The sequence below is a fragment of the Equus quagga genome, chromosome 8, assembly GCF_021613505.1.
Source record: "Equus quagga isolate Etosha38 chromosome 8, UCLA_HA_Equagga_1.0, whole genome shotgun sequence".
NCBI classification, from domain to species: domain Eukaryota; kingdom Metazoa; phylum Chordata; class Mammalia; order Perissodactyla; family Equidae; genus Equus; species Equus quagga.
Genome location: NC_060274.1, coordinates 988,134 through 1,014,257, shown reverse-complemented (window position 1 = coordinate 1,014,257; position 26,124 = coordinate 988,134). Strand labels below are relative to the sequence as shown.

Here is a 26,124-nt window from a genome sequence, read left to right as displayed (position 1 = left end):
CTGGATTATTTTATTGTTCATAATGGCCATTAATTCTCTTAGGTTTCCCAGATATACAATCTTATCATATATGAATTAAGATAGTTTTAACTGTTCCTTTTCAATTATAATGTCTCTGCTTATGTTCTCCTGCCTAATTTCATAGGTAAATGCCTCCAATACTCTCTAAAATAGTAGTGGAATTAATGGGCCTTCTTGCTTTGTTCCCAACCATAGAATGATCTAATGTTTTCTCATAAGATGCTGGCATTTGAGCTGAGATAAGCACCTTATCATTTGAAAGAAGTATTCAAAGATCCCTTCTTTACTGGGTGTTTTATCATAAATGAATGTGGAATTTTGTTGAAATGTCTATTCTGCATATATGAAGATGGTCATACAATTCCTCTTTTTATATCAGTTAGTAATATGACACATTTATCAATAGATTTCTTGATATTGAACTATCTTTGAATTCCAAGAACATTGGTTTATGATAGATTATTGTTAATGCACTGTCAGATCCTCTTTACACCTATTTCATTTAAGATTTTTGAATTTATATTCATAAGTGACATGTAGCTTTTTTCTGAAATTTTATCAAGCTTGCATATCAGTTCATATTCACTTCAAAAATAACTTGGATGCTTTCCTTATTTATCTGAAACAGTTAAGTATCATTGAGACCATCTGATCTTTAAAAGTTTGGTAAAGTCCTCTGAGAAATCATCTGGACCTAATTCTTTCTTGCAGAGAAGGTCTTGGAAAATTTTTTCTGCTCCTTCTATGAAAACTGGCCTGTTAAATTTATTTTTCTTTTTGGGAAAGTTTTGATAAATTACATTTCCTAGTAGTTATCCATTTTATATAGACTTTCTTATTTATTTGCATAAATTGTGAAAAGCAGTCTCATGATTTTCGAAAGCTCCTCTGTTCCCCATTCTTTTCTCCTTGTTATTTCTTATTAATTATACATTTAGCTTTCTCTCTTTTTCAAAAATTTGGGTTAGCCAAGGTTTATTTTTCAGTTTACGTTTTTAAAAAATAAGCATTTTCATTTATTTATTAGTTCTACTGATTTTCTTTTTTCTAACCTAGTGTCTGCTTTTATCTCTATAAATTCCTTTCTTCTAACTTATTTTGTTTTTTTCTGACTTCATAGTTAGATATTTAATTCATTTATTTTTTTCTTTTCTTTAATTTGCATAAGTATTTAATGATTTAAATTTTGCTCCAAGCAGTGCTTCATCTGCTTTCCAAGAGATACTGAAATAGCATGTGAGAAATATCATTATTTTCAAGAAATTCTACAATTTCATTTTATTTTACATTTTTAAATGTTTAATAGAATTTTTATATCTAGGTAGAAGGAATGTTTTCTTTTTTACTTCATTACCAATTTATGGTTTGATTGCATTATAGTAAAAGGATGTTCTGTTTTGTTATTTTAATTTATTGAGCTTTTCTCTGTGGACTTATATATGGTCAATGATAATAGGTTTGATGTGTATTTGAAAAGAACGTGCCTGTCTTGTTGGCATACAAATATGGCTGTGCACATCTATAAGACAGTGCATTATCGATTATGCTACATAGGTTTCCTACAACTTTATAATTTTTGTGCACTTGCTCTGTGAGCACTGAGATGGATGTGTTAAGTCTCCATTGTTAGTGTTTGGCTATCTATTGTTTCATTTCTTGTATTTCTGCTTTAGGAAATTTGCTATTCTGTTTATTTTCCTTGATGAGTAGATATTCATCTACTGTTATATTAGATCTATAACACGTTTTATATGACTTTTAAATGACATTCCAAAAGGATAACTAAAAACAAAACAAAATATATATATATATCTATCTCTAATATAGATCTATTAGATACGTAACACGGAGATCTATATTAGATCTACAACAATAATGGAACATTTATTGTTACATTAACATCTATGTTATATTTTCATTGCGAATTTTTGCCTTTGGCATTATATACTGTCTTTGCCTCGTTAATTTTGGAGGGTGTTGAATCATGCTTTGTGTGATATCAAAATCCTATAATCGGCTTTATTTTTATTTTCGCTTGCCTGATGTACACTTCCCATCTCTTTTTTTATCCTTTCTGGGCCACTTTGCGTTAGGGCATCTCCTGCATCAGCATAGACTCAGATTTTTTTTTCTTACCTATAAAATCCAATCTGAGAGTCTTTTTCTTTCAAAATATGAGTTTATTCTACTTGAACTCACTGATATGATGATTATTTTTATCTCAGTTCTGTTCTATTGCTTTATTTTTAATTATATTTATAATATAAACACAGAGAGAACCTTTCACTTTATGATCTATTTTATTTCCTCTTCTTTAGATATGTCTTTTTTCACCTATGAATATATGGATTTGTTTACTTATTTTTCTCCTTCATATTCTCTTTTTCTCTTATTGTGTTATCTGTAGTATCTACTTTCTTCTGTATTTATTTAAATTTGGTCTTTACTTCAGAAAATTTTTTTCTAACGCTTTCCTTGTATCAGTTTTCATTTCACATGTCCCTGTTGTCTAGTGATTTCATTTCTGAACTCTTCCGTTCCTGCTTTGGCTCCTCTGTTAGTAAAGTTTACGTATTTTCTTAATTTCATTCAGCTTATTTGCAAATATATTGTTAGTTTTCATCTGTCAATAAAACACATTTTTCTGGTGTGGTCTCAGTGTCTGTGAGAATGTTTTTGGTTCATCCTCATCATTTTGTATTAATAAAAAGGACTGCCATATCCAGAAGTTGTATGACACACTGGACTAGAAAATAAGACATATAGGAGAAACAGAGATGGAATTAGATAGGCAGGTTGGAGACATACTTATATGCCACACATAAGATCCTGGTCTATATTCCACGTGATATTAGAGAACCAGCAGAATATTAAAAGCAGAAAACCATCATGATCAGCCAGAATTTGTTTTCCAGCCATTGAAAGAAGTTTGTTACAGTCTTCCATTATGATTAAAGATGTTTCTTTTTCTTCTTAGAGTTAGATTACTTTTGCTTTATATATTTTGAAACTATGTTATTGGGTGCATACTGATTTAGAATTATGACATTTTCTATATAGATTGGCATCATTATCATTATTAAATGTCCTTCATTATCTCTAGTAATGCTTTAAGCCTTAAAGTCTACTTTACATTTAAGTATTCTCACATCATCTTCATTTCCCATCTCTCTACTTTAAATGTTTCTGTGTCTTTATACTCTTAATTTCAATTATTATATTTTTCAGCTGCACTCACATATACATTGAATAAAAGAAAATGATGATCAAAAATTTCAAGAAAATTCAACGTTTATAGTTGACTTACATTTGGCTCCTGAAAGAATACATCCATAGTTAAGTTATCTCATGAATTTCTTACATAATATACAAGTAGTGCTTAAGCCTTTGAAGCAAATAAGGATTTGATATTCTTCCTGAAAGCCAGGAAGCTATTATATAAAATAAGATGTTCTAAATGAGAATTTAATTTGATGGATGAATGTGAATAGTTAAGAGAGTTTTGGCTACATTACTGGATACAGAGAAACAACTTAGAAAAAAAGAAATCCATTATTTGGTGTTGGTGTTGGTGTTGGCAGGGTCTTTGTTCAAAATTGCAAAACAAGTGTATCAAAAATGGTGGCATATAGTTCATATTGTTGAGTAAACGTTACTTTAATCTTTTAAGTTGCTTTAATAAATTTGAAATTATTTATTAGCTTCATGGTAGTCAAGTTTTAGAATACATTGTTTTCCTTGAAAAAACCTAAAGTATTCATTTCTACCCATTTTTCACATGAACAAACTACCTCATTTAGAGATGAGCTCAAGTATCTATCATAGCAGATAACAGAAACGTCATTGGAGCACCTTTAGTCAGATGCAAACTAGTAAACTTTTAGAATAACTCTTCCTGTTTAAAAATTTCATAAAATAGTTTTTCAGTATTCTTAAATTCCATTCTCATCTGTTAAAGTGAATAAGAAAAAATTTAGAAACATAAATCTGTCAGTTAAATTGCAAAGTGATTTTTTCCAAATAAACTTTATTATTTCCTCGAATCTTTGCACATTTCTTTAGGTCTTTTTTGTTTAGATAACCCTATCGACCAGTAGTGAGTTGGATTGTGTTCCCCAAAATGATACATCCAAGTCCTGACCCCCAGGGCCTGTGAACACAATCTCATCTGGAAGTGGGATCTCTGAGAGTCACTGCAGTTAAGGATCGTAAGATCAGTTTGCATTTAGGGTGTCCAGTGACCAGTCCTCGTAAGAGAAAGGAGAAGGGGATTTGAGACCCACAGGGAAGATGGCCATGTGAAGATGGAGGCGGAGACGGAGTGATAAGACCCAGGGCAAAGAACGCCCAGGACTGATGGCCGCCCCACCGTGGGAGAGGCCCGGAGCAGACGCTCCCGCAGAGCCTCCAGGAGGAATCGACTCTGCCCACATCTTGAGGTTAGACTTCTGGCCTCCACAACTGTGAGGAAACAGATTTCTGTTGCTTTAGCTTCTAAGTTTGTGGTAATTTGTTACAGCGGCCCTAGGAAACTAACAGAAGACTTTTTTAAATATGTTAAAGACAGATCGATTTATTAGTATCCGTTCCAAATCAACCGCAAGATAGTGTGTGTCACGTGTAACGTGTGTGGGCAGAGGGGGAGGAGGGGGAGGCGACGTCATTTAAACAAGCATGTTGTTTCCTAAGAGAGCTAAGAGGGACACTCCAGTTAGGCAGCTGCGGTCTGGGATCTTATATGCTAATGTTACTATCTTGTAATTCGAAGGAAATGCAGCATGGAACGCAGCGTCTTTCACAGGGTAGGCCATTTGTGCAATGAAAAATAAATGAATAAAGAAATGAATGAATGAGTGATTGATGTTTAAAGCATCATGCTTCACTAAAAAGCCCAGGAGGGCCTTTCATACCTTGCACATTATCGTTATTGAAATAGTGTGACTGTGTGAAAGTCTCACACACTGGCCAGTGGTCAAGACTACCAACAGATTTTTATACCAACGTGCAACCATATTAGCAGTCTCCAGAGGACTGAGCCCAGGATCCCTACAGCCAAAGACAGACCAGCATGCCACGGCCGCACATACGTGTCTGTCCTCAGCACCACAGGCCACGTATCGTCCACAGGGGCTAAAAGCGATCCGGCATGGATAGCAGCGGCTCGGATGACCTTCGAAACGGCGCTCACACCTGCGAGGAGAAAAAAGACCCGCAGAAAAAACATTTTTTAATTTTTAACACATATTAGGAGAAAGATACTGATTTGTTGCTTTCCCTCACAAAAATGAGCAACCTAACAATGAAGGGACATTTTTATACCTGGGGATTATTACATGGTAAGCAGGTTATTCTGGAGATCTTTAAAAGTAATTAAAACGCTTTTCAAAATCATAAATTCACAAAGATGACCAAACTAACATTAAATGAAATTTTTATATATGAAGAATATTAAATGATTAACATATTTAAAATATAAAAGATCTTTATGAAAACAAACCTTCCAAAATCATAAATTATTTGGATCAATGATTCAAAGACTTGTGGGAGGTGCTACCTTCCGTCAAGGCTGGTTAAGTTTCACAAACGACTATTTATAAAGTGCTATATAATATTTGTTTATTGTAAAAAATGTCAGGGAATCGATGCTAGTTCTACTGAGAAAATCTCCAATACCTTTCAGGATAGCCAGAGGCTTCCTAAGAAAGCCTTCGCAAGCATCTGTCAGTGCTGGGCTGGGCTCCACGGGGCATGATGACACCAACAGCGCCCACGCCCAAGATGCCCATGGGTGGGTGACAGCTCCTCCTCTGGTCACACAGGTTGACTATGGGGGTCTTTATACTTGTTCAGTGATTAAGGAGGAGAGCAAAGACACTCCACTAATTTTGCCCTTGTGAATACATATACATGCATACACACACATACATATCTATAAATATTTATTATATTTTGCTATATATGTTATATATTGAGTGATTATTTGCCATAATATAATTATCAGAATATATATATACACATATATACATATATGCGTGTGTGTGTGCGCGCGCATGCATTGCTCTAGTTTAAGAATGTCCAGTTCCCTCCCTGTGTGTCTCTGACACTCAGGGTCCACATGTCACACACGGAGCAGAGGAAAGGGCGGCACCTGTCATTTTACCATTCCACATTTATGTGACCTTTTTTGTATATAAACCAGACTTTTCTTAGATTGGTCCGTGTGAATAGATTCACCACAACCTTGTCATATGTGGAAGAAAAGAGATCAAACTGAGTTTATCGATAAAGCTAAGTGCTTCGGGAGTTTTCATAAAAACACGTTTTACACAGCTCCTCTAACCCCCCAGCTGCAGGCTGTGAACAGGATGGCCCTACCTCAGGGTCCGCAAGTCCCACAGTCTCATCCCATCACCGACGGCGGTGGTTGCAAAAAGATTATAGACCTGAGACTGCTGGCTCGTAAATGACGATCCCTATAATTGTAAGGGGGAAAATCAGGATGTACTTTTTAAATGCTGAATAAACATCACATGAATGATATCTAACAACATTGAATCCAAAGTAAGAAATCAACACAAACTTTTTCTCTTCTTTACAATAATTTCAGAATTGGACTCCAAAAACATCCATATGAGTAACCACTAACAGTACAGTTTGACCCTAACAATTATTGATATATGTATTCTCTATGTGTAAAATGCCACTGAAATTTACAGAACTACAAATGGTAAAAGATTAAAAGACTAGGATATTAATATACCAAAATTTATTTTTATAGATCATAATCTATATTTAATGAATTACCTGAAAGATGCCCTTCATAAGGCATTTGAAGTTTGAGGCCAGTTATTGATCTGACGATTATCAAACTAAGACACTCTGAGCAGCCTCCTGTGCGACGACTCAGGTGAAACCCAGGTGTGTCACCTCAGACGCTGACCCTTGGAGGGCCTGTCTCTGATCCGAGCACCGAGGCACTCTGGCGTGCTCACCTCCCCACACCGCTGTAGTGATTTAAAATGTCTCACAGGTTGAAACTGAACTGCACTCCACCCACAGAACCATTTGGCCCCAAACGTTACCTAAATATATTGTGGTTCATAATGATTTCCATCTTCCTTCCACGTCAAGAATATTCAACAAATTAAGACAAATGTAATGAACAATATCTATATCCATAAGCATTTATGCTTAAAGTGTACACATACCTGGAAGTGGTTCTTCATTTACAAACAGGAAATAAAGCTCCACATAAATTCAATAACAGCAGTAACAAACTAATATACACATGAGTTTTCACTCTGTGTCAGACAGCATTCTAAACACCTTACCTTTCATCCCCTCAACAAACCTATGAAGTATAAACTATTTTATACTCATTTTCAGGTGAGAAACAAGACACACAGAGGGGTCCACTCACTGCCACACAGCTATTAAGGTCGACACAGTTTAGTGTGCCACAAACTGGGGCTAGGTTAGGATACTTGATGACTCATAATATGGCATACAAATGATTCAACAAACATTCAGAGATCATCTACAAAATGTTGGGCCCTTTGCAAGGCACTGAGTAGAAAAAGAAGAAAACAGAGATCTAGTTAAACGGAAAGACAGAGAGATGATTGCACAGCTGCAATACCTTACGACATTGCTAGTTTCTTGAAGCTGAACAGTAAAAAACTGAATAGAACAGAAACAAAATACAATGGTCAAAACATTCAAGGGAAAAAAAGAGAATTAAAAAACATTTTGATCAGTGCAATAGAGGCTAGGGAAGAAGAAATGAAGAAGGAAAGAAAATTCATGATAAATAGAAGGTGCAGAAGTTTTTTTAAAAAGGCGGAAGAGAAAGCACACAATAAGATCAAATGTATGAGTGATCATAATAATTGCAAACACACTAAACTCAGCAAGTAAAAGAGAGAAGAGAGTCTTAGGTTGGAATTCAAGAAAAACACTTAAAACATCTTATTTTTAAAGGTTGAATGTGAAGGGTGTGAAGCATACCTGAAGGAAAAGGAGTAAGGTTGATGAAGTACTAGAAAAAATAGATATAAAGGAAAGAACACCTAACTAGAAATAGCTTCTAAAAATGATAAAAGGAACAACCGAACTTGAAAATACAAGTCTGAGCTTAAATATACCTAACAATACGGCCTGAAGACACATAAAGCAGAAATTAACAGAATTATAAGAAGAAATTGACAAGATTACAATCATAGAGAGACATGATAATACATTTACTAATTTAAAAAAGTCAGGCATATAAAAAATTAGAAAAACTTGAATAATTTGAATACAGTTAATAAGGTTGGGCCAAACAACATCTATATAGACATGGACTCAATCGTTAGCAAGAACACGTTCTTTTCATGCACACATGTAATATCTATAAAAATGAACCAGAGGGGCCAGCCAGGCGGCACAGTGCTTAAGTTCATGCGCTCCCCTTTGGTGGCCTGGAGTTCGCAGTTTTGAATCCCAGGCACAGACCAAGGCACCGCTCATCAAGCCATGCTGTGGCAGGCATCCCACATATAAAGCAGAGGGAGATGGGCACAGATGTTAGCTCATCGACAATCTTCCTCCGCAAAAAGAGGAGGATTGGCGACAGATGTTATCTCAGGGCCGATCTTCTTCACAAAAAACAAACAAACAAAAATGAACCAGAGAGCCAAGTTTCTCAATAAATACAAAAAAATCTCAACAGATACCAAGAAAATCAGTGTTATAGAGAAAATGTACTCTGAACACAATGCCATAAAATTAGAAATCAGTAACAAAAAAGATTACCAAAAATGAGCTCATACATGTGGAAATCTAAAAGCACACATCTAAATAAAGCCTAGGTTAAAAAATTAGTAATGAAAATTAGAAAATATTTAGTGCTAAATAATAAAAATACCACATGCTAAAACTGGCAGGGTACAACTAAAGTAGTATCCAGAGGGAAATTTATAGGCTTAAATACACATATTAGAAATGTATAAAAATGGAATAATTTATACATATAATGTAGAGCAAAAAGTGGGTCGCAAGGAGATAGGTACAATTTGGTGCCATTATGTAAAAGATGCAACACATTAAACAATGCCATATATATTTCTGAATGAATACTAAGGAAAGATTCACCTCAAATTCAATAGTCATTATCAAGGAAGAATGAGAGAGGGGGATAGAGGGTAGAGTTTTATCCTCATCAACAATAATTTTATTAAAAAAAACCACAGCAAGATCTAAAGCTAATGAAGTAATACATTTTAAAGAGTTCATATCAATTTAAGTGACTATTATTTCTGAAAGTCTAAAGTTCTGTGTGATAAAAGAGTTTCAGGGGGCTGGCCCGGTGGTGCAGTCGTTAAGTGCGCACATTCCGCTTCCCAGCCGCCCAGGGTTCACCGGTTCGGATCCCGGGAGCAGACGTGGCACCGCTCATCAAGCCATGCTGTGGCAGGCATCCCACATATAAAGTAGAGGAAGATGGGCACGGATGTTAGCTCAGGGCCAGCCTTCCTCAGCAAAAGGAGGATTGGCAGCAGATGTTAGCTCAGGGCTAATCTTCCTCAAAAAAAAAAACAGTTTCATTAAAAAACTGGGTAAACCCTTACATACTTTTTAGTTTTTCAATTCATATTAGCTGTCTAGTGTTCAAAATGTGCATCACAAAAAAATGCAAATATCTTATTTTGACACAGAAAAATGAATAATAGCTAGTCAAGTTTTAAAAATATATAAAGAAAAAACACCTGCTATGATTTTCAGAGATATCAAGAAATCATAAAAGGTTTAGGTATTTTCATTCTGAAAATAAGCCAATTGATGATATAAAACACAGTTTAAAACTAGGATAATACGGCCCTCACTTTTTGATGTGTACAGTCCTCTCGTTAACATGATGATTAAATGAGTTAAATTCTGATGTCCAACATTTAAAGACAATGATGGGGTGATTCTCAGAAGAGATCATTTTAATGACTGTGCACCAAGATGCCAGCCAAACAGCATTACTGATGCATGACGAATGTGGCTACACTTGCTACCAAGCTTTAAAAAGAATCAGAAATGACCTATTTTATATTTTACTGGAAACACAGCTTTTGGGCCAATTATGATATGTGCTTCTCCTGAATCTGGACTCACAGGACGACAGCTCATGAGCAGCGGCCCCCATATGGCTGTGGTTAGTTGGAGCACTTCAATGTATGTGTGTAACTGGACAAGAATTTAAGAGAAGTCTGAAAAAACAAGCTATTAAAACATAGCGTGAACCCTTGTAACCCAACACTCCTTCCCTCTCATTCCATCGCATACATTCAGATGTTCATTTTCAGGAAGTAAGACCAGTTATTTTCCCATTGAAAACCTCAGGACTATTTTTCCTAATATAACACCTCTCATCCAAGAGCACACCACAACGATTCCCAAAATATCACAATCATCACTCAAAGACCACATCGATTTGAGGTAGACGCGGCTTCTGTTCAGTCACTGCATAAGCTGCTATGTGATGGAGAAAAAATTTTAAGCAGTTTCCTAAAGCAAACGCATTAAAACTCTTAACAAAAAGACATGAGGTTTTAAGAGAGGAATTCTCCCTGAATTGGCATCCTAGATAGTCTCTCTGTCACCCATATCTACACAATAGCAGCTCATCACAGGCCTACCTTGTAGCAACAGTCTTCACAGAAGCATCTAGAAGGAAATTTCCCAGGCCCTCTTTCAGGCACACCCCGAATGTAGGACGCTGTCTCCGAGAGCCAGTTCCGACTGCCCAGGTGTCCATCAGGATGGAGACACCTCCTCCCACCTCACACCGCTGTCTGAAAACAGGTTACGTGACAAGCCATGGCCCAGCCCTCCCGCCTGAACTGTGGCAGCGGCCCCTAACTTGCCCCTGTGCCCTGCCCCCTTGAGTCCATTGTCGAGACATCGGCCACAGACCAGGCAGGAGCCAAAGCCACAGCACATATCTGAGGAGAGTGAGTTCAGTCTAAAGAACCGTCCTGTGACGCTCTTCCCTCCTGAAAGAGTGAGGACATGCAAGACGGCAGGTGCAGGATGCACCAGCACTGTGGGGCCGGGGACATGTGGAACAGAAGCTGGTACTGGGGTCTCTGAGCTTGGAGGAGGAGCCCCCGAGACCCCTGAGGGGAGGCCCTGCCTGGCTGTTGCTGCTGCTCAGGGTGGGGGTGCAGAGCCCCTGATTGTGCCAGATCGAAAATCTGAACATTGGATTTAGCCACTGCTTCTGGGAAGCAGGTGAAGCAGCACCGTATGTCAGGAGCAGGAGGAGAATTGGAAGCAGCAAGTCCCTTCTTTCTTCTCGAGCCAGGCCCCTTATATCCTATGCAATTAGGGCGAACAGCTAGCAAAGGAGAAACAGCGTTGCAGAGCCCCAGTGTACCCTCGCAGAGCAGGGCATGGAGCATGGGCGCAAGTCCTGCACAGCTGGGCGCAAACCTCCCCAGCTGGGTGCAAACCTTCACAGCGAGAGTGCAAACTCTCATAGCTGGGATGCAAACCTTCACAGCTAGGGTGCAAACTTTCACAGCTAGAGTGCAAACTCTCACAGCTGGGGTACAAACTCTCATAGCTGGGGTGCAAACCTTCACAGCTAGAGTGCAAACTCTCACAGCTGGGGTGCAAACTCTCACAGCTGGGGTGCAAACCCTTCACAGCTGGGATGCAAACCTTCACAGCTGGGGTGCAAACTTTCACAGCTAGAGTGCAAACTCTCACAGCTGGGGTACAAACTCTCATAGCTGGGATGCAAACCTTCACAGCTAGAGTGCAAACCCTTCACAGCTGGGGTGCAAAGCTTCATCACTGGGGTGCAAGCCTTCACAGCTGGGGTGCCAACCTTCACCTCTAGTGTGCAATCCTTCACAGCTGAGGTGCCAGCCCTTCGCAGCTGGGATACAAGCCCTTCATGGCTGGGGCACTCACCGTCAGAGTTGGGACCCCAGGGGGCACAATTTTCCGGTTCCCAATGTCTGCCTGTGCACATCTGCACGTCACTCACACACACTCGCTGAAGCCTTGTGAGGTCACTGACTCTCCTGCTGCACCTTCACGACAGCAGCCCCTGCACCCAGAATAAAACCAAACATCTGACCAAGGCCTACAAGCCCAAAGGGCCGTCCCCTGTCCCCAGTCAGGGCTCCTGAGGTCCAACTCTGCCTCCCTCAACTTTGCCACATGGGTCCCAAGCATGATGACCTACTTCCTGAACGCCGACCCCCAACGCACAGCTGGCTCCCTTCCCTACTTCACGTACCTGCGCCCACGTCCCCTCATCAGAGAGGGCTCCCCAGAGGAGCCCACACACAGGGCATCTGACACTGTATGAACCCACCTGATTCTTTCTTTTCAGAGTACAAATTCCTCAAGGGTAAGTACTTTGCTCTCTTGTTCTGTCACATATCCCAGTACCTGGAACAGTGGCAGGTGCAGAGTGGCCGCTAATAGACATGCTTAAATGAATTCGTTAATAGATAAATTAATACACACACACCCATGTACACACATGCATGCACACATATGCAGGCATATACATACACACCCCAGCTGTGAAGAGCGTGCACCTCATGGTGCACACGTACAATATATGTACACACACGTGGATAAACATGCATGCTCACTAACACACATGTATATGTGCATATGCACATGCATGCGCTTGCATGTACATACATATACTCGGACATATGCCTATGTGCCTGCATATGTCCACATATATATAGATACACATACATGGATACACATACGTGTGTGTGCATATGTACACACACACACCAGCTTTAAGGTAGGAGAAGCTGAAATGAGCACTGACAAATTTAGCTGTGTTGTTAAATTAGGAGCAGATATTGAATTAATGGCTCAGCCCCAGGGTGGTCTGCAACCACCTTACCACCTGGGGTTATTTTAATTGAATTCTTATAAAGATAAAAGAGAAGAACTTAGAAAACCGAATCTTGGTAAAACTTAATATCCTCAAAGTTTCATGCAAAATTTGCTATTGCTTATTTTTTTATCAGTGCTATAAAAACAGGAAGTGTTTAAAGGAAATAACTCTTTTTTATGGTGCGCTTTCTCAAAGGATCGCTGTGCGTTGTTCACGTCACGTAAGAAAGCGTGAGTCCAGTTAAACACAGTCTTCGCTAATCTTCCCAGGACAGAATAAAGGTTTCCATCCTCATTGCTCTCGTGGACTCTTTCATATCATTTCATGGTGCTTATAATAGCCAGCTTTGAATAAAAGCCATCCACGTCCACATCTATAACCTTCTATGTTGCGATTTCTTTGAAAGTAGAAGTCATATCTAATTCATCTGATTTTCCACTGCAGGTAGCAAATTCCTGTACATTTATCCTTAACACTCATGGCTACAAAGGAATTGTGTGAAATTAGGTGCATTTGAATGGTAAGAGTTTTCTAAGGAGTGCCCATTTAGCCTTTATAAATTTATATTTAAAAAATAAGAATAATAGTTTGCATTTAGTGAACTTAACATGTGCTAAGACAGTTACGTGCATTATTGTATTTATTCCTTATAACAGAGAAAAGTATTGAGTGCAAAAGGTTAAAAAATCTTCTATTATGAAATGGGAACAGAGAGGAAGGGAAACAAGATCTTTTCAAGATAGCAGACAAAATGGCATCACGTTATTTTTCAAAATAAAATAGCTTCTCTTGAAAACAGGAGAAAAACTGATAAGTTTAAAAGAATTGTCTTTACCACTATTTTGAAGCTAGGGCTTTGTTTCCTATATTATAAGTAAAAAAGCATTTAAAACTCCAAAGTTATATTTTGCATTTGAAACTTAAACAGCTGAAACGATTTAAAACAAGTTTTGGGACCAAATTGCAAAAAAGATCTCAGAATGAGCTCAAAGATGCTAATTTTCATTCTAGACCAAGTTTTTATGACTCTGTGATAAACCCTCAAAAAATAAAGGATAGAACAACTAACAGAAAAAGAAAATAGGGATTTATAATGGAGATGCTCCCAGACAATTTTCTACACTCAAAAAACGGTGATGAGGGGGCCAACGCGGTGGCATAGAAGGTAAGTCCGCATGTTCCGCTTCAGAGGCCTGGGGTTCACCGGTTTGGATCCCGGGCACAGACCTACACACCACCTATCAAGCCATGCTGTGGCAGCGTCCCACATATAAAGTAGAGGAAGATGGGCACAGATGTCAGCTCAGGGCTTATCTTCCTCCAACAAAAAATAAAATTTTTATGTCAATAAAAGTGAAATTTAAAAAAAAAAATGATGATCATGATGATGATAAGCAGCTTTGAAATGACTGCCTTTAGTAAAAGTCATGTACAATAAATTCAAAAATTAAATGAACAAAGAACTCTTTTTCTAATAATTCATAAAACTTTAGAGGTAAGAACTAGCAAGTGTCAGAAAGCCTAGGAATAAATATGTTTCAAATGTAACATTTACGACATTAAAGGAACATCACACGAGAGATTTATATTTATCTTCATGACAAACATTTTAACTCAAGAACGGCAACATTTGGTAAGTTAAGTCAATTCTCACTGAATTTATTAACTAAAGACTCAGAAATTCTAGGAAAACTCACCAAACATACAACTTCATCACACGTCAAGAGACACTTGAATGTTAGAAATCTTTATCTTCAGATGAATTTTATATATTGCATTTTGAGGATAATACATTAAACATTTTTTTATTAAGGGCATTAAACATTTTTAAATGCTATTCATCAAAATTTCATCCCTAAAATCTATATGCTGACAAGTCTTTTCAAGAAACCCACTGTGCTTGTGTTTGCATCTCGTCTGCTTCATAAAGCATTGTATTCTTTTCTTCTGTGGGTGAGTTAGCTGTGATCCCATCAGCAAATACTGAGAGAGCAGATTCTAGGTATAGACGATCGATCGATTGTTCCAGGTGCCACAAAAGCCACTGAAACACCAGCCTGCACTGAAGTGTCTGAAGTCGAACACCTTCACCTCAAAGCTTCACTAAACAAATTTAGCAATTCAGACGGATCCTTTCAGATTCTACGTCAAAATATTGCCTAGTAACTCATTGAGTTGCACTTGAATTTAAAAGAAATCATAATACCTAAAAAACAGGCTGGGTACTAGGGTAATAATCATTTTAAATATATGACTCAATTATCAAACTCACTTAAAAACCCAGAAATACATAAAGTCTAATAATCAATCTTAAACCCAATCTTGACAGATCGTACTGTGAAATTAGCTGCATAAGATCACGGCTCTCGAATACAGAACAGCCGGCCTATTCCTGCTTCCAACTACCAAGCCGGCGCCATCTCGTCACAGTCCCCAGAAGATGTGACATGGAAGCACGGGGTCTGCCCACACACACACACAACTTGTGCAACGAGCACGCTTGCCATCTCGAAGCTTGCTGTTTTAGCGGCCTCCTCACAAAGAAGTTACAAAATCCTTCTAAGAGATCCCTTCATTTATCTGGGGGACCTACTTACTGCATGGTGTTTAAAATATTTTTGTTCTGTTTTTATGCACTAATATTCTTTACAAATAAAAGAAGATGCAGAAAAATAATCTTTTCTTCAACAACTCCCTCCAAGCTTATATTTTCCATAGTGTTATAAAAAACAGAAAATTCTTCCCCTATCATAATTTGAAGTGTCCTAATTAATGAACCTCGGAGGGTGTAATGTTGGACAAAAGGTCCAGATGAGATGCCTGTCTGAGCCTTGGAAGGCCTCCCATCCAAGACGAAGGATGAGCCACAAAGAAATGAGTGCATGACCCTGCACACTGCAGGCCTCCCGGGTCTTCCCGGCCCTCCATCCCAAACCTCTGCCCCTGACTGGGCTGACTGCCCCCACCCCACAGCCACACGAGCCCAACAGCTCCCAGGCTCCTGGACACTCAGCCTCAGGCCTGCTCTGGCTCAGAACCCAGGGGCCTCCCCGACTGAACCCCTGAAAAGGTCTTGCTGTGGCTCCAGCATTTCCAGTTCCCACTTGTCCAGAAGGACCCTGGAACAACACCTGCCTCAACAGAATTCAACCGCGGGTCCAGAATTTGTGCTCTTTTCCATTCAAACTGGTTACAGAACTTCACAGATTACCAGACCAGAGCTGCCCTATTAAACAGAAATTTAAAGTAAGCCTGAAATAATGTATCAAAACTGTAGATAAGAGAGTCTTTTTAACCAATACAATAAACTCCATTTTAAAAATATGATACCCCTGAATCATAATGCAGATTTCAGACGGCATTGCAAAATAAACCCTGAATTTGGAAAGCCATCCCAAATATATCAAATATAAAAACTGCAGTTGTAGTCCTGAAAACAAAAGTTTTGTTCACAAGTCTCGTAGATGCTCTTTTGGGTGACAAAGTGTCTTTTGAACTAAACTGTGAAACAATGAATTCATCAAAATAGCTACCTCCTCTAGTCCCAAATCTTTAACCCTCAACTGTGGGTATTTTTAAACTATTTCTCTGTCAAAATGGACTAGCAGAAAAGAGAGGGTATTGACCTGCGAAGGCTGCTTCTTGTTCCTGCAGAACCTACATGACTGTCATTCCATCTAATTACTGTTTGAAACACCCAAACCCTCTGTCAAGGTTCAAGTGAGAAGATATTATTAGTAAAGTCAAAAATGGGCCATAAAACAACCAAAGACAAAAGTACAAAAATTAACATTCGACACGGTATTAAAATATCTTCTAAGGTCAAACATCAAGACTTAGAATAATTTAATGATCAATAAACACTGACATTGAAGTCAGCAGCAAACTGTTATAAAATTGCACCAGACACTTGTATCTGATACCTGTACGTAAACACTTTCAACGCAACATTTTACAGCGATGTGCCCCGTCAAAGCCTCACTCACTTTATTTTGACAGATCTGGTGGACAGGCCGCGAATGGGCTCCTGCTATCAGGGCGGCACTGCGGCCCACGTTGAGGTCGAAAACTTCCAACGTCCTGTTCCGGCCGGCGGTCAGCACGATGTCTGAGGGTTCAGTTAGGGAACTCCCCTCAACGGTCCACCCATGGGCATGAGCAGTCCCACTTATGCTATTAATAAATCTTGGAACACTGGAGGACGCACAAATGGATGATTAGTTACGACTTTCTGAAGCCCCTCTGGAGAAGCCCCAATCATGGTCCCCGCCCCCATCTGGTCCCGGGCAGCTGGCAGGAGCTGGTGGGCAGTGGAGGGGCTGGTGAGGATGATGGGGAGACCCTGGGTGGTGAGATTTTGAGGGGAGACTAAGAGTCCTACTTGTAGATACATGAGCTTTGAGACGTCCAGGAAATACCCAAACCAAGAGGTGGAATAGCAGCCAAATATGCAGGTGTTGGGCTCAGAAGCCAGGTCTGAGCTGAAGATTAGACAATAAACCCTAAAAGTAGATGGTCTCCCCTGAACAGGCTGCCTGAGTGAGAGGACAAGACTCACAGTGAGGTGTATTATTAGGTAGCGGTGACAAACTTTATAAATTTGACACACGGGGGACAATTCATGAATGTAGGGGTCCTGTGACCACCAGAACCACCTCACCTTCCATGTTTAGCCCAGAACAGAGTCACAAAAAGCCAACATGGTAGGAAGAGGACTAGATCCAACAATAAACCCAGTGCTGACGGCAACATAGGAGAGACCATCACATACGGCTGCAGTCATCAGAACCACACGCTTCTGCCAGGAGGTGTTTTGGGTTTGTTTTTTTTTTTTAGCAAAATATTCTAGCATAAACATATCACCCTTCCAACTAAAATACACTATATCAGTCCTTCTGAAATTTCAACTATAAAACTCTTCAGAAGAATTCGACTTAGACCTTTGGATAAATTAAAATTTTAGAAAATGAATTCCCGAGGATCAGAGCTTTGCTTCTAAATAAATTAAAATCAATGCTTTTTAATCAAAAGGGATCGCATAAGCCATAAACTCAAAAATTCAAGTTTGGGGCTCCATTTCATATTCGACAGCAACTGCTAGGATGCCTGTCGTTATGTGCAGCAGTTTATTTTAAAATGTACTAAGTTACAATCTATTATTCGATAAGCGACAGACCAGATGCCTCAGCGCAATCAGATGAACTCACTACACGCTGCATTACTTAACCAGGAAGACAGTGAGCTCTCTCAGTGCCCGGGGCTCAGACGCTCACGGTCGCTTTGCTGGAAGGACGACGCTCAGGACGAGGGGACACGGGAGGACGCAGAGAAAGGATACAGGAGTAGAAGTCATTTACTGCCGAGAAGCTGGTCATCTCCACCGCATCCGTCATGCGGAGGCTGAACACGGCTTTGCACCTGCTCTTCTGTTTATATCTGGAGGAAAAACAAAGATGATCCATCTTTTTGTCTCCTTTCCACCATAACTAAGCATTCTACCTTTAAAAAATAGAAGATGAAAAAAACGTTTTCCTATCACCCAATGATCATATTTTATAACACTCACTGAGGGAGGGAGGGAGGGGGTCGGTTACCTTAACTGTCCTTTAGAAAAACCTCATGAAAAAGTACCATTATACATAGCCGGAAATAACTCACTCTGTCTATGGGAAGGTGGGTTTTTCTCCTAATTCTAAAATAATTATGTATACTTAAGGAGAAACCCAACTGGTTATAAATGATCTGTATTTCCACTTAAACATAAGTTCTTTATTTTCTAAAGGATAATATATGCAGCTAGTATTCATTTAAGAAATGTGTGATCTTAACAACCTCTAACAATAATTTCATAAAGGAAAGGGATCTGCTAGCAATTCCAGGACATGATCTTGACCCAGGGAGATGCCCGGGCTGCTCCAGGGCGTCTAGGACTGGGGCACATGCAGGTACAGCAGGTGACGGGCAAAGGCGTCGGGGACTCAGTGTCGAGCCTCTGGGAAGGTCGAGGGTGAGGATGCAGCAGACCATCAGTCCAAACCTTGCACAGGTAGGTGAAGGCTGGGCACGGGACTGGGCCTGGAGAGGCCGAGTCCTGCAGAGAGGTGATCTCCTGGATGGTGACGGCAAGTGCAGGACAGGCCTGAGGGCCAGAGAAGCCCCAGGAAGGCGGACTCCAAGAGCCAGTCCTGGGAGAAACAGGAACTGGGGGTCAGCCACACACAGACTCAAGTGACAAAGGGGCTGAACCACAGGGGAGGTTTGGGAATGAAGCCCACTGGTAGCATGAAGATTCATAAATTCTGTGCATTTGAGCAGGAAAACTCCTCAGAATCCTACAGCAGGGTGGCTGATGAAGCCGGAAGCACAACCATAATCTGGAGCCTTGATGGTTTGACGAAGTTAATCACCACCTCCAGCTGAGGGCGGGAGAAGGGGGCCAGGTCAGCTACCGCCCCAGCAGGAAACAAGCCTGAAGGTGGGCCCTTCTCAAGCATTTCCACGGGGAGCTGCCCAGGTGTGGATGGAGGAAAGGCTGCAGGCCGTGCATGACCACCCTCCATTCACCAAGTAAGCGGTGCAAGGCCAGGGTGGAAGGAGCCGGACGTGAAGGACTCCTGAGACCCAGCTTTGGCTGCAGCTACCCAAACACACCTTGACTAAAAGCAAATAGTCCAGAAGCACAGTAAGCTTTTTCCAGGGACTTGTATCATCAAAAAAGTGACATTGTAAACGCCTGGCCAGCAACAAGCGGTCGCAATTCAGTTCCTAAAACAATAGCTCACCCCGAACTCAGGCCAGTGGAAAGCAGGCCAGTGAGATGGGGCAGGAACATGATGCGGCATCTCAGCCCTGTGAACAGACTACGAGAGCCCACACAGACCCCAGGGTCAGGAGAAGGATGGATGCAGACAAGGGACACCATCCCAGGGAGTAAGTCCAGGGAGGGGGCGGGAGTTCTGGTTAGTCCTAACCAGCTTGATCTGATAAGTGCTATGCATCAGTGACTCCTATTTCCCATGCTTCTACCCCTAAATGACACTGTACAAGGGGCAGATAGTTGAGGAAGGGGCCCATAGCAGGTCATTTAGTCAATCCATTGCCATCATCTGATGAGGGCAGGCCCCAGGGCCACGGGGCTGAGCATCTTCCTGGGCAGGGGCGGGTGCATTCTAGGCGAGTGCATGCAGGAAGAAGGCTGTGGGCGCACCACGGGAAGACTTGCACCCTGCTGTTCACCCACCATGGCACCAGGTTCTGCTCTGGACGGGCAGTGACCTCACGGATCAATCACGTCAGATCCAAATGGATCCTGAGAACTCAGCACCTGGTCTTCCTGGCCACACAGCTGACCCAAAAATGAGCCAGCTCCCTGGCCTAGACCTAGGGACAGCTGCGATGTGGGTTCCCACCTTCACGATGGAAATGCATAAAGTGACCCGAAAAGGTTACTAAAGTGACAACCTACCCATGGTCCTGAGACAGGGACAGGCGACTGGGATCCCACAACAGACCCTGAGCTCAGACCCCTAGAACATAAGCTCGTTCAAACCCATGTTCTCCAAAATAAGAGCAGAAACTGCCATACAGGTTACTCCCCACAGTCTGACATCTAAAGACAAGACTTGCAGCGATTCGCCCAGTTTATAAACTCTGACAGTTCTGCCCAGACACTCCTCAGACCAGTCCCAACCCCAAAGGCCAGGTATGCTCTTGGGGGATGTGGCCTGCAGGTTTTAAGAAGATCTCCCCCTTCCACTTGATGTGAGAAATATGGTCATGATGCCTGGAGCTACAGCAGCCACTTTGAAATCATGAAGTGAAAAACAGCAGGATAGAATCATGGGCACTGAGGGTAGAGGGCAGTTCCCAGTGGAATCATTAAGCCTCTGAACCTCCTCCCCTCAGACGGCTCATGGTTGGGGGGAAATCCCACTGGTGTGAACCACTGTTAGTGGGGGTTCAGTTACAGAAGGGAAGACGGCCAGCAGAACCCGATCCTGTGGGAAGTAGGGCAGCAGGGACCTGGGCACAGCCTTCCAGCAAAGGACGAACCTTCACTCTCATCAGTGTGCACTGAACACTCCTGGCTGCCGGGACGACCACAGAAGGTGAGTCTGAAAACTCCCCACCACTTCCCTTTCCAGATGTGCACCGGGAAATCCAGCAGCACTGCCGGAACAAGAAGCAGTCGGGAACAACCCAGGTGTCCATCCACGAGGGATGGGCCAAGAGGCTGTGGCAAGTTCTACCATACAAATCTCATAACGGTTACAATGAACAAACTGAGGTCTCTTTCATGAGCATGGGTAACCTCAGAAACATAACTCTGATGATTAAGAAGGGAGTGTTACATTTAAACACTCAACAAAAATTACATGACACCTGGAGATACAGCAAATATAAAACCGAGGACAGGAAGCTAACACGCCAATCTCAAGGAGAGGACCGGGGGACAGGACGGGGTGGGGGGGTCACTAATTCTCTCTGTGATGATTATTTCTTTAAAATGATTTAGAAACAAAGAAAGCAAAATGTTATTATTTTCCAAAGCTCGGTGTAGCTAAGTAGGCATTTAGTATTACATATATTTGAAACGTTTCATAATCTTAACTCTACTGTAGCAGTAATTGTCCCACATAACATGAGCTAAATGTGTTACAGCACCGAGGCCGGGGGCCAGTCTCCAGAGCCCCCGAGTTCTCTCCTGACACCACCGGCACCTCAGGGAGGGTGGCAGCTCAGGGCGGCCCTGAGTGAGGAGAAGCTGAGCCTTGGGCTCCCACCAGAACCTTGGGAGCACATGGTTCTGATGACGTGTGGACGACGTTTGTAAACGCAAACTCTTTCCTTACATACAACTCACTATGGAGAACGCAGCCTCCTCCGAGTGAAGACAGAAGGGACCCGGGAGGGAGGCCGCCCACCTTCTCAGGTCGTCCTTGCAGGTGTCCACGTGGTACTTGAGCAGCTGGAATTCAGGGCCGGACGACGACAATATGAAGGCGTCTATGTAGTAAAACTGTGCGGATTGTACGGGCCTAGGAAACATGCCTTCACCCTGTAACACAGATTGGTAATTATTACCAACAGAATCAACGTTAATAAAAAACACTTTTGCTCTGAATATGAAGTTCCTTCATCTTAACACCAAACATCTACTCATTCCAAATGTATAGACACACTTTGTCAGAACCAATTTACCACTTTCGTTTCTTCTTCCTAGTCTTAGGAGATGCTATATCATTAAAATTTTACCGTGATGAGTGTTTTAAATTCTGACCATTGAAAAACTTAAAAAAAAAAAAAGAAAGAAAATTGAAACTTGGCAGTCAACATGTTAAGTAGCAAAGATTTTCTTAAAGCCAAGATCCTAAACACGTTTCAAAATGCAGTTCTGAGGTGTCTGCTCTCACATGACGCTTCACAACCCCCAACACTGTGGTGCAGGAAGAGTCACTGCATTAACAAGCCCAGAACACATTTCTCCTCCTCAACTGCGGCCACCAAATGCCTCCCCCCGCGCAGGCCGAGGTCTGACCACCTTCCCTCCCTGGTCAGCGTTCCTAGGACTCCATCTCCTTTTTACGGCAAGACTCAGAAAATAAAAGCTAACACCGTCTTTGAGAATCCTCAATCCGCCAGCTCACAATCTGATTAATCGATTAATCGAGGCTGATTGCTGTTCTAGCCTCTTCTCCCGCCTCAGCTGTAAAACGGCTGTCACCTTCCCGTCTCTCCTTTCTCATCCTGTCTCCAAATGACCAACTCTACGTCCACCAGAACAAGTCATTTTTCTCCCCAAAAGGTACTTCCTCCCGTAATATCCTCTTGGCCGTTATTATTACCTCTGCTATAAAATCAAATTGAATTCATATTTTAAATTATTCCAGTACTTTAGTTTTAGTCCTTCTGTCATTTTTTGGCCACACAAATGGAGGACATATTTAACATACATACGTGTCTGTGTGCTACACACGTGTGCACATTATGGATGTGCGTACATACACACACGCACATTTTAGACAATATCTCGCCGATCATTGTTCGTGCATTGAAGCAAACTCCTGTTTACCCCATTCCCTTGCCTCCCAGCAGGGTAAGAGATGGGACCCTGGAGGAAGTTCTGTTTGGGCAGCTGTGACTGTCCGACATCTCTAGGTCACAGGGCTGGTCATTTTGAGATCCCCGCCCGTGACCGACAGGAATCCCCCATTACCAGACACAAGGCGAGTTCCGTCCTGCGAGCCGACCACACCCTCAGCGTCCCGTCCTGGGACGTGGACAGTAGCCACCTGCCGTCGTGGCTCCAGCACACGGTGCTCACTGCCCCGTCGTGACCTGCGGGAGACAGAAGCAGGCAGGAAGGGGCCAGCACTCCACCCAGCACTAGAACTGCACTTCTCCCAGGAATAAACTGCCCAGCTGGAGGCCTTTCCGAGGTACAGCGACGCCAGCGGCAGCAAAGCCCAAGGGCGGGAACGGTGCTTCATTTAAAGGCTTCATGTGGTCTCTGAAGGAGGTGTTTCAAAAATTCACATCTTTTAAAATATGAAGTTCAAGACAAAAGTATGTTTTAAAAGAAGGAACTTATAAAATGTAGAAACATAAAATGTATAGAAATCTGTGGGCTTCATGAGATTGCATTTTAAAGAACTGTTATTCTGTTAACATTGAAGGAAAAAGTCAGGAGGGCTTACTGAACACAGTCACATGTAATCTGATTACTTGTTGTGACAGATTTGAAAGCCTTTTTCTACCATGAAAGCGGCCATGTGGACGGTGACTTCTGAGGGTGCAACGGTGCGGCTCTGCAGGCGTCCGAATGTGTCGCCGAGCCCGGCCCTCCAACGTTAAACTACAGATCGGCTGTCACATGGGCAACCAGAGTCTATTTAATGTGCTCCATGAAAGCTTCTGAAACATAATCAGTCAAGAGAGGAAGAAAAGGAGGGTCATCCCGAATCCCGGGGTCAAGGAGATCATCACTCGCTTCTCGCTTTTTATCCAAATGCCGGGAAAAAGGGCCTCAGCTGACAACCACAGGCTGTTCTCTGGGCCACTATGACCCTCTCAACGTCTTCTGTCACCACCACCCTCGGCCCTGATTCAGCAGACACCCAAAACACATCTTACGACGCGGCCCCATCTTCATGTTAGGCGGTTAGAACGTCAGATTAACTTTACAGATAACGGACCTGGGTACCATTGGCTGCACCCCCTCCTTCTGGAGAAGGATGAATCGATGCTCAGGACGGGAAGGAAAGATAATTCACAACAACAGTGGTGTTTGCTGGGAGCTGGGCTGAATCACCCCAAACACACATCTGGTCAACACTCTCGCACACCCATGCCAGGGGCTCCCTGTCCCTCATCTGCCTCAGCTCTGAGCCATCCAGATGGTCAGCTGGGTCCTGAGGAAGTGGCAGGAGCACTGTGACCGGGGCCTGGGAGCGCTCTGCCGCCCTCCTCACTCCCACACCTGCCCTGACCCGCCCGGCTCTGTTCTTTCTGGTTGGGTGTGTGCATCTCTCTGGCTCCTCAGCCTGCACACACTTATTTCTGAACCTTCCTTGCCCTGGTAACCACCTAGACCGGCCATCACTCCAGGGGAGGCCCTCCTAACGTCATCCCCTAACAACACCATGGCCCGCTGCTCTGAGAAGTGGACGAGCCGGAGGAGACACAGGGCAAGCCGGCCACAGACGCCTTCTCCGAGTTTGGGAAATGAAAGCCGTAGGCCTCTGGAGGTGGTAAGAGATGGCGAGAGGGTGGGGTTGGGTGCTGGTGTGACGGGGCCCCGGGCAGAGTGAGCTGGGCTGTCAAGGGACACACGTGAAGAGAAACCTCTGGGCTGTGACAAAGCAGCATTTCCCCGAGGTCCCCGCGATGCGCTGGGAAGGGCGGAGGGAACTCGATCTGCAGCTCCACGCACCAGGTCCTGGACCACAGTGCCCGGCAGCTCAAGGATGACCACACTCTACCTCCCGGGCCCAGGCGGTTTGTGGCTGAAATCGTAGAGGGTGAGTAACCACAACGAGGAGCACGTTCTCGCCACGGCGAGATCTCATCGCCCCAAGATTGTCCTCCACGCAGGCCTCAGCATGTGAGTCACACACAGTAATTTAACGATTAGACCACAAACGGCAATATCACCCTATCATACTTGTCAGAAAACTAACAAGGAAAAAGTGGACAAACCAGGAAAGATTTGTAAAGATTTATAAATAGTATATATCGCAGTTCTGTAACGTGACCCGAGGAAACTTAGAGCTCAAATTTCCTGAGCAGAAAGACGTCTGACATGGCTTTGCTGCCCTCTGGTGTGAATTTCTGGGAGTTTTACCAAAAGCACCAGGACCGGTCAAGTCGGGCTGCAAACACCATCGCAGCTACTCCACCAACAGACGTGGCTTCTGTCACCAGTCACGGCTCCTGCGATGTTTTCCTGCAGATTCATGTGTCTGAGGCTACAACCCCTTGCCCAGAGTCCGGGGCTGTCGGCCAAGCCAGGTCCCAGGGAAGGTCGTGGGCGGGCCTGCGGGAGCTCTGCCCACTTGGGCTATCGGACCTTCGGAAGTGGCCGTGTTACCAGCTGAGCGTGTCACCCTTTCCTTGAACATCAAATGACGAAACTCAGTCCTCCACCACCTAACCCAGATGCAAAAGGGCTGATGAGGCCACCTGTCAGAGGGACACGCACGGTGAAGCCACCACCGTTCAACTAGGCTTAATTCTTCCCAGTTAAGCTGTAATCCCGGCACAGTCGGCATGCCCGCCTCTCGCCCTTGCGTCCCTGCCACTACTAACTAGTACTCCACGGTCACCGGGCACCAGACAAGGGCCCACTAAGTGACCAGAGGAGGCAGAAGCACTCGCAGCACAGACACTATAAGGGATGCCCCTCTGCTGGTCCCATGCGTCACAGGCCGGTGAGCCTGCCCCGTGCACCAGCGCAGAGAGTCAGGGACAGGCCTCTCCGACTCCACACGAGACCCTGGGAACCCCACCTTCTCCTCCAGGCTCCAGTCTGACACACGAGGTGCCGCGACCTCGAGGCCTGTCGCAGACCCGGCGCTGTGGGGTGAGAGGGGGACCTGGGACCCCAGTTCCAGCTGATCAGCTCTCTCCTCCTCCTCTTCTCTCAGTCTCACTGTCGCACACGTCTTCCCGCCAGAACCCCACAAAGGCCTCCCACCTGC

The 26,124-nt window shown here is 42.8% G+C and overlaps 1 protein-coding gene across 1 annotated transcript in view; it reads right to left on the bottom strand.

The window, feature by feature from the left end:
• The window catches only part of WDR27 (WD repeat domain 27), a 164,255-nt gene that overhangs the window by 90,346 nt on the left and 47,785 nt on the right, over positions 1-26,124 (bottom strand). The window contains exons 18-23 of the mRNA XM_046669861.1: positions 23,142-23,263; positions 21,850-21,983; positions 18,264-18,361; positions 16,912-17,033; positions 6,397-6,494; positions 5,109-5,211 (exon numbers count right to left, since the gene is read on the bottom strand). Of these exons, the coding sequence (XP_046525817.1) occupies positions 5,109-5,211; positions 6,397-6,494; positions 16,912-17,033; positions 18,264-18,361; positions 21,850-21,983; positions 23,142-23,263 (677 nt within the window). The remainder of the gene's footprint in view (positions 1-5,108; positions 5,212-6,396; positions 6,495-16,911; positions 17,034-18,263; positions 18,362-21,849; positions 21,984-23,141; positions 23,264-26,124) is intronic.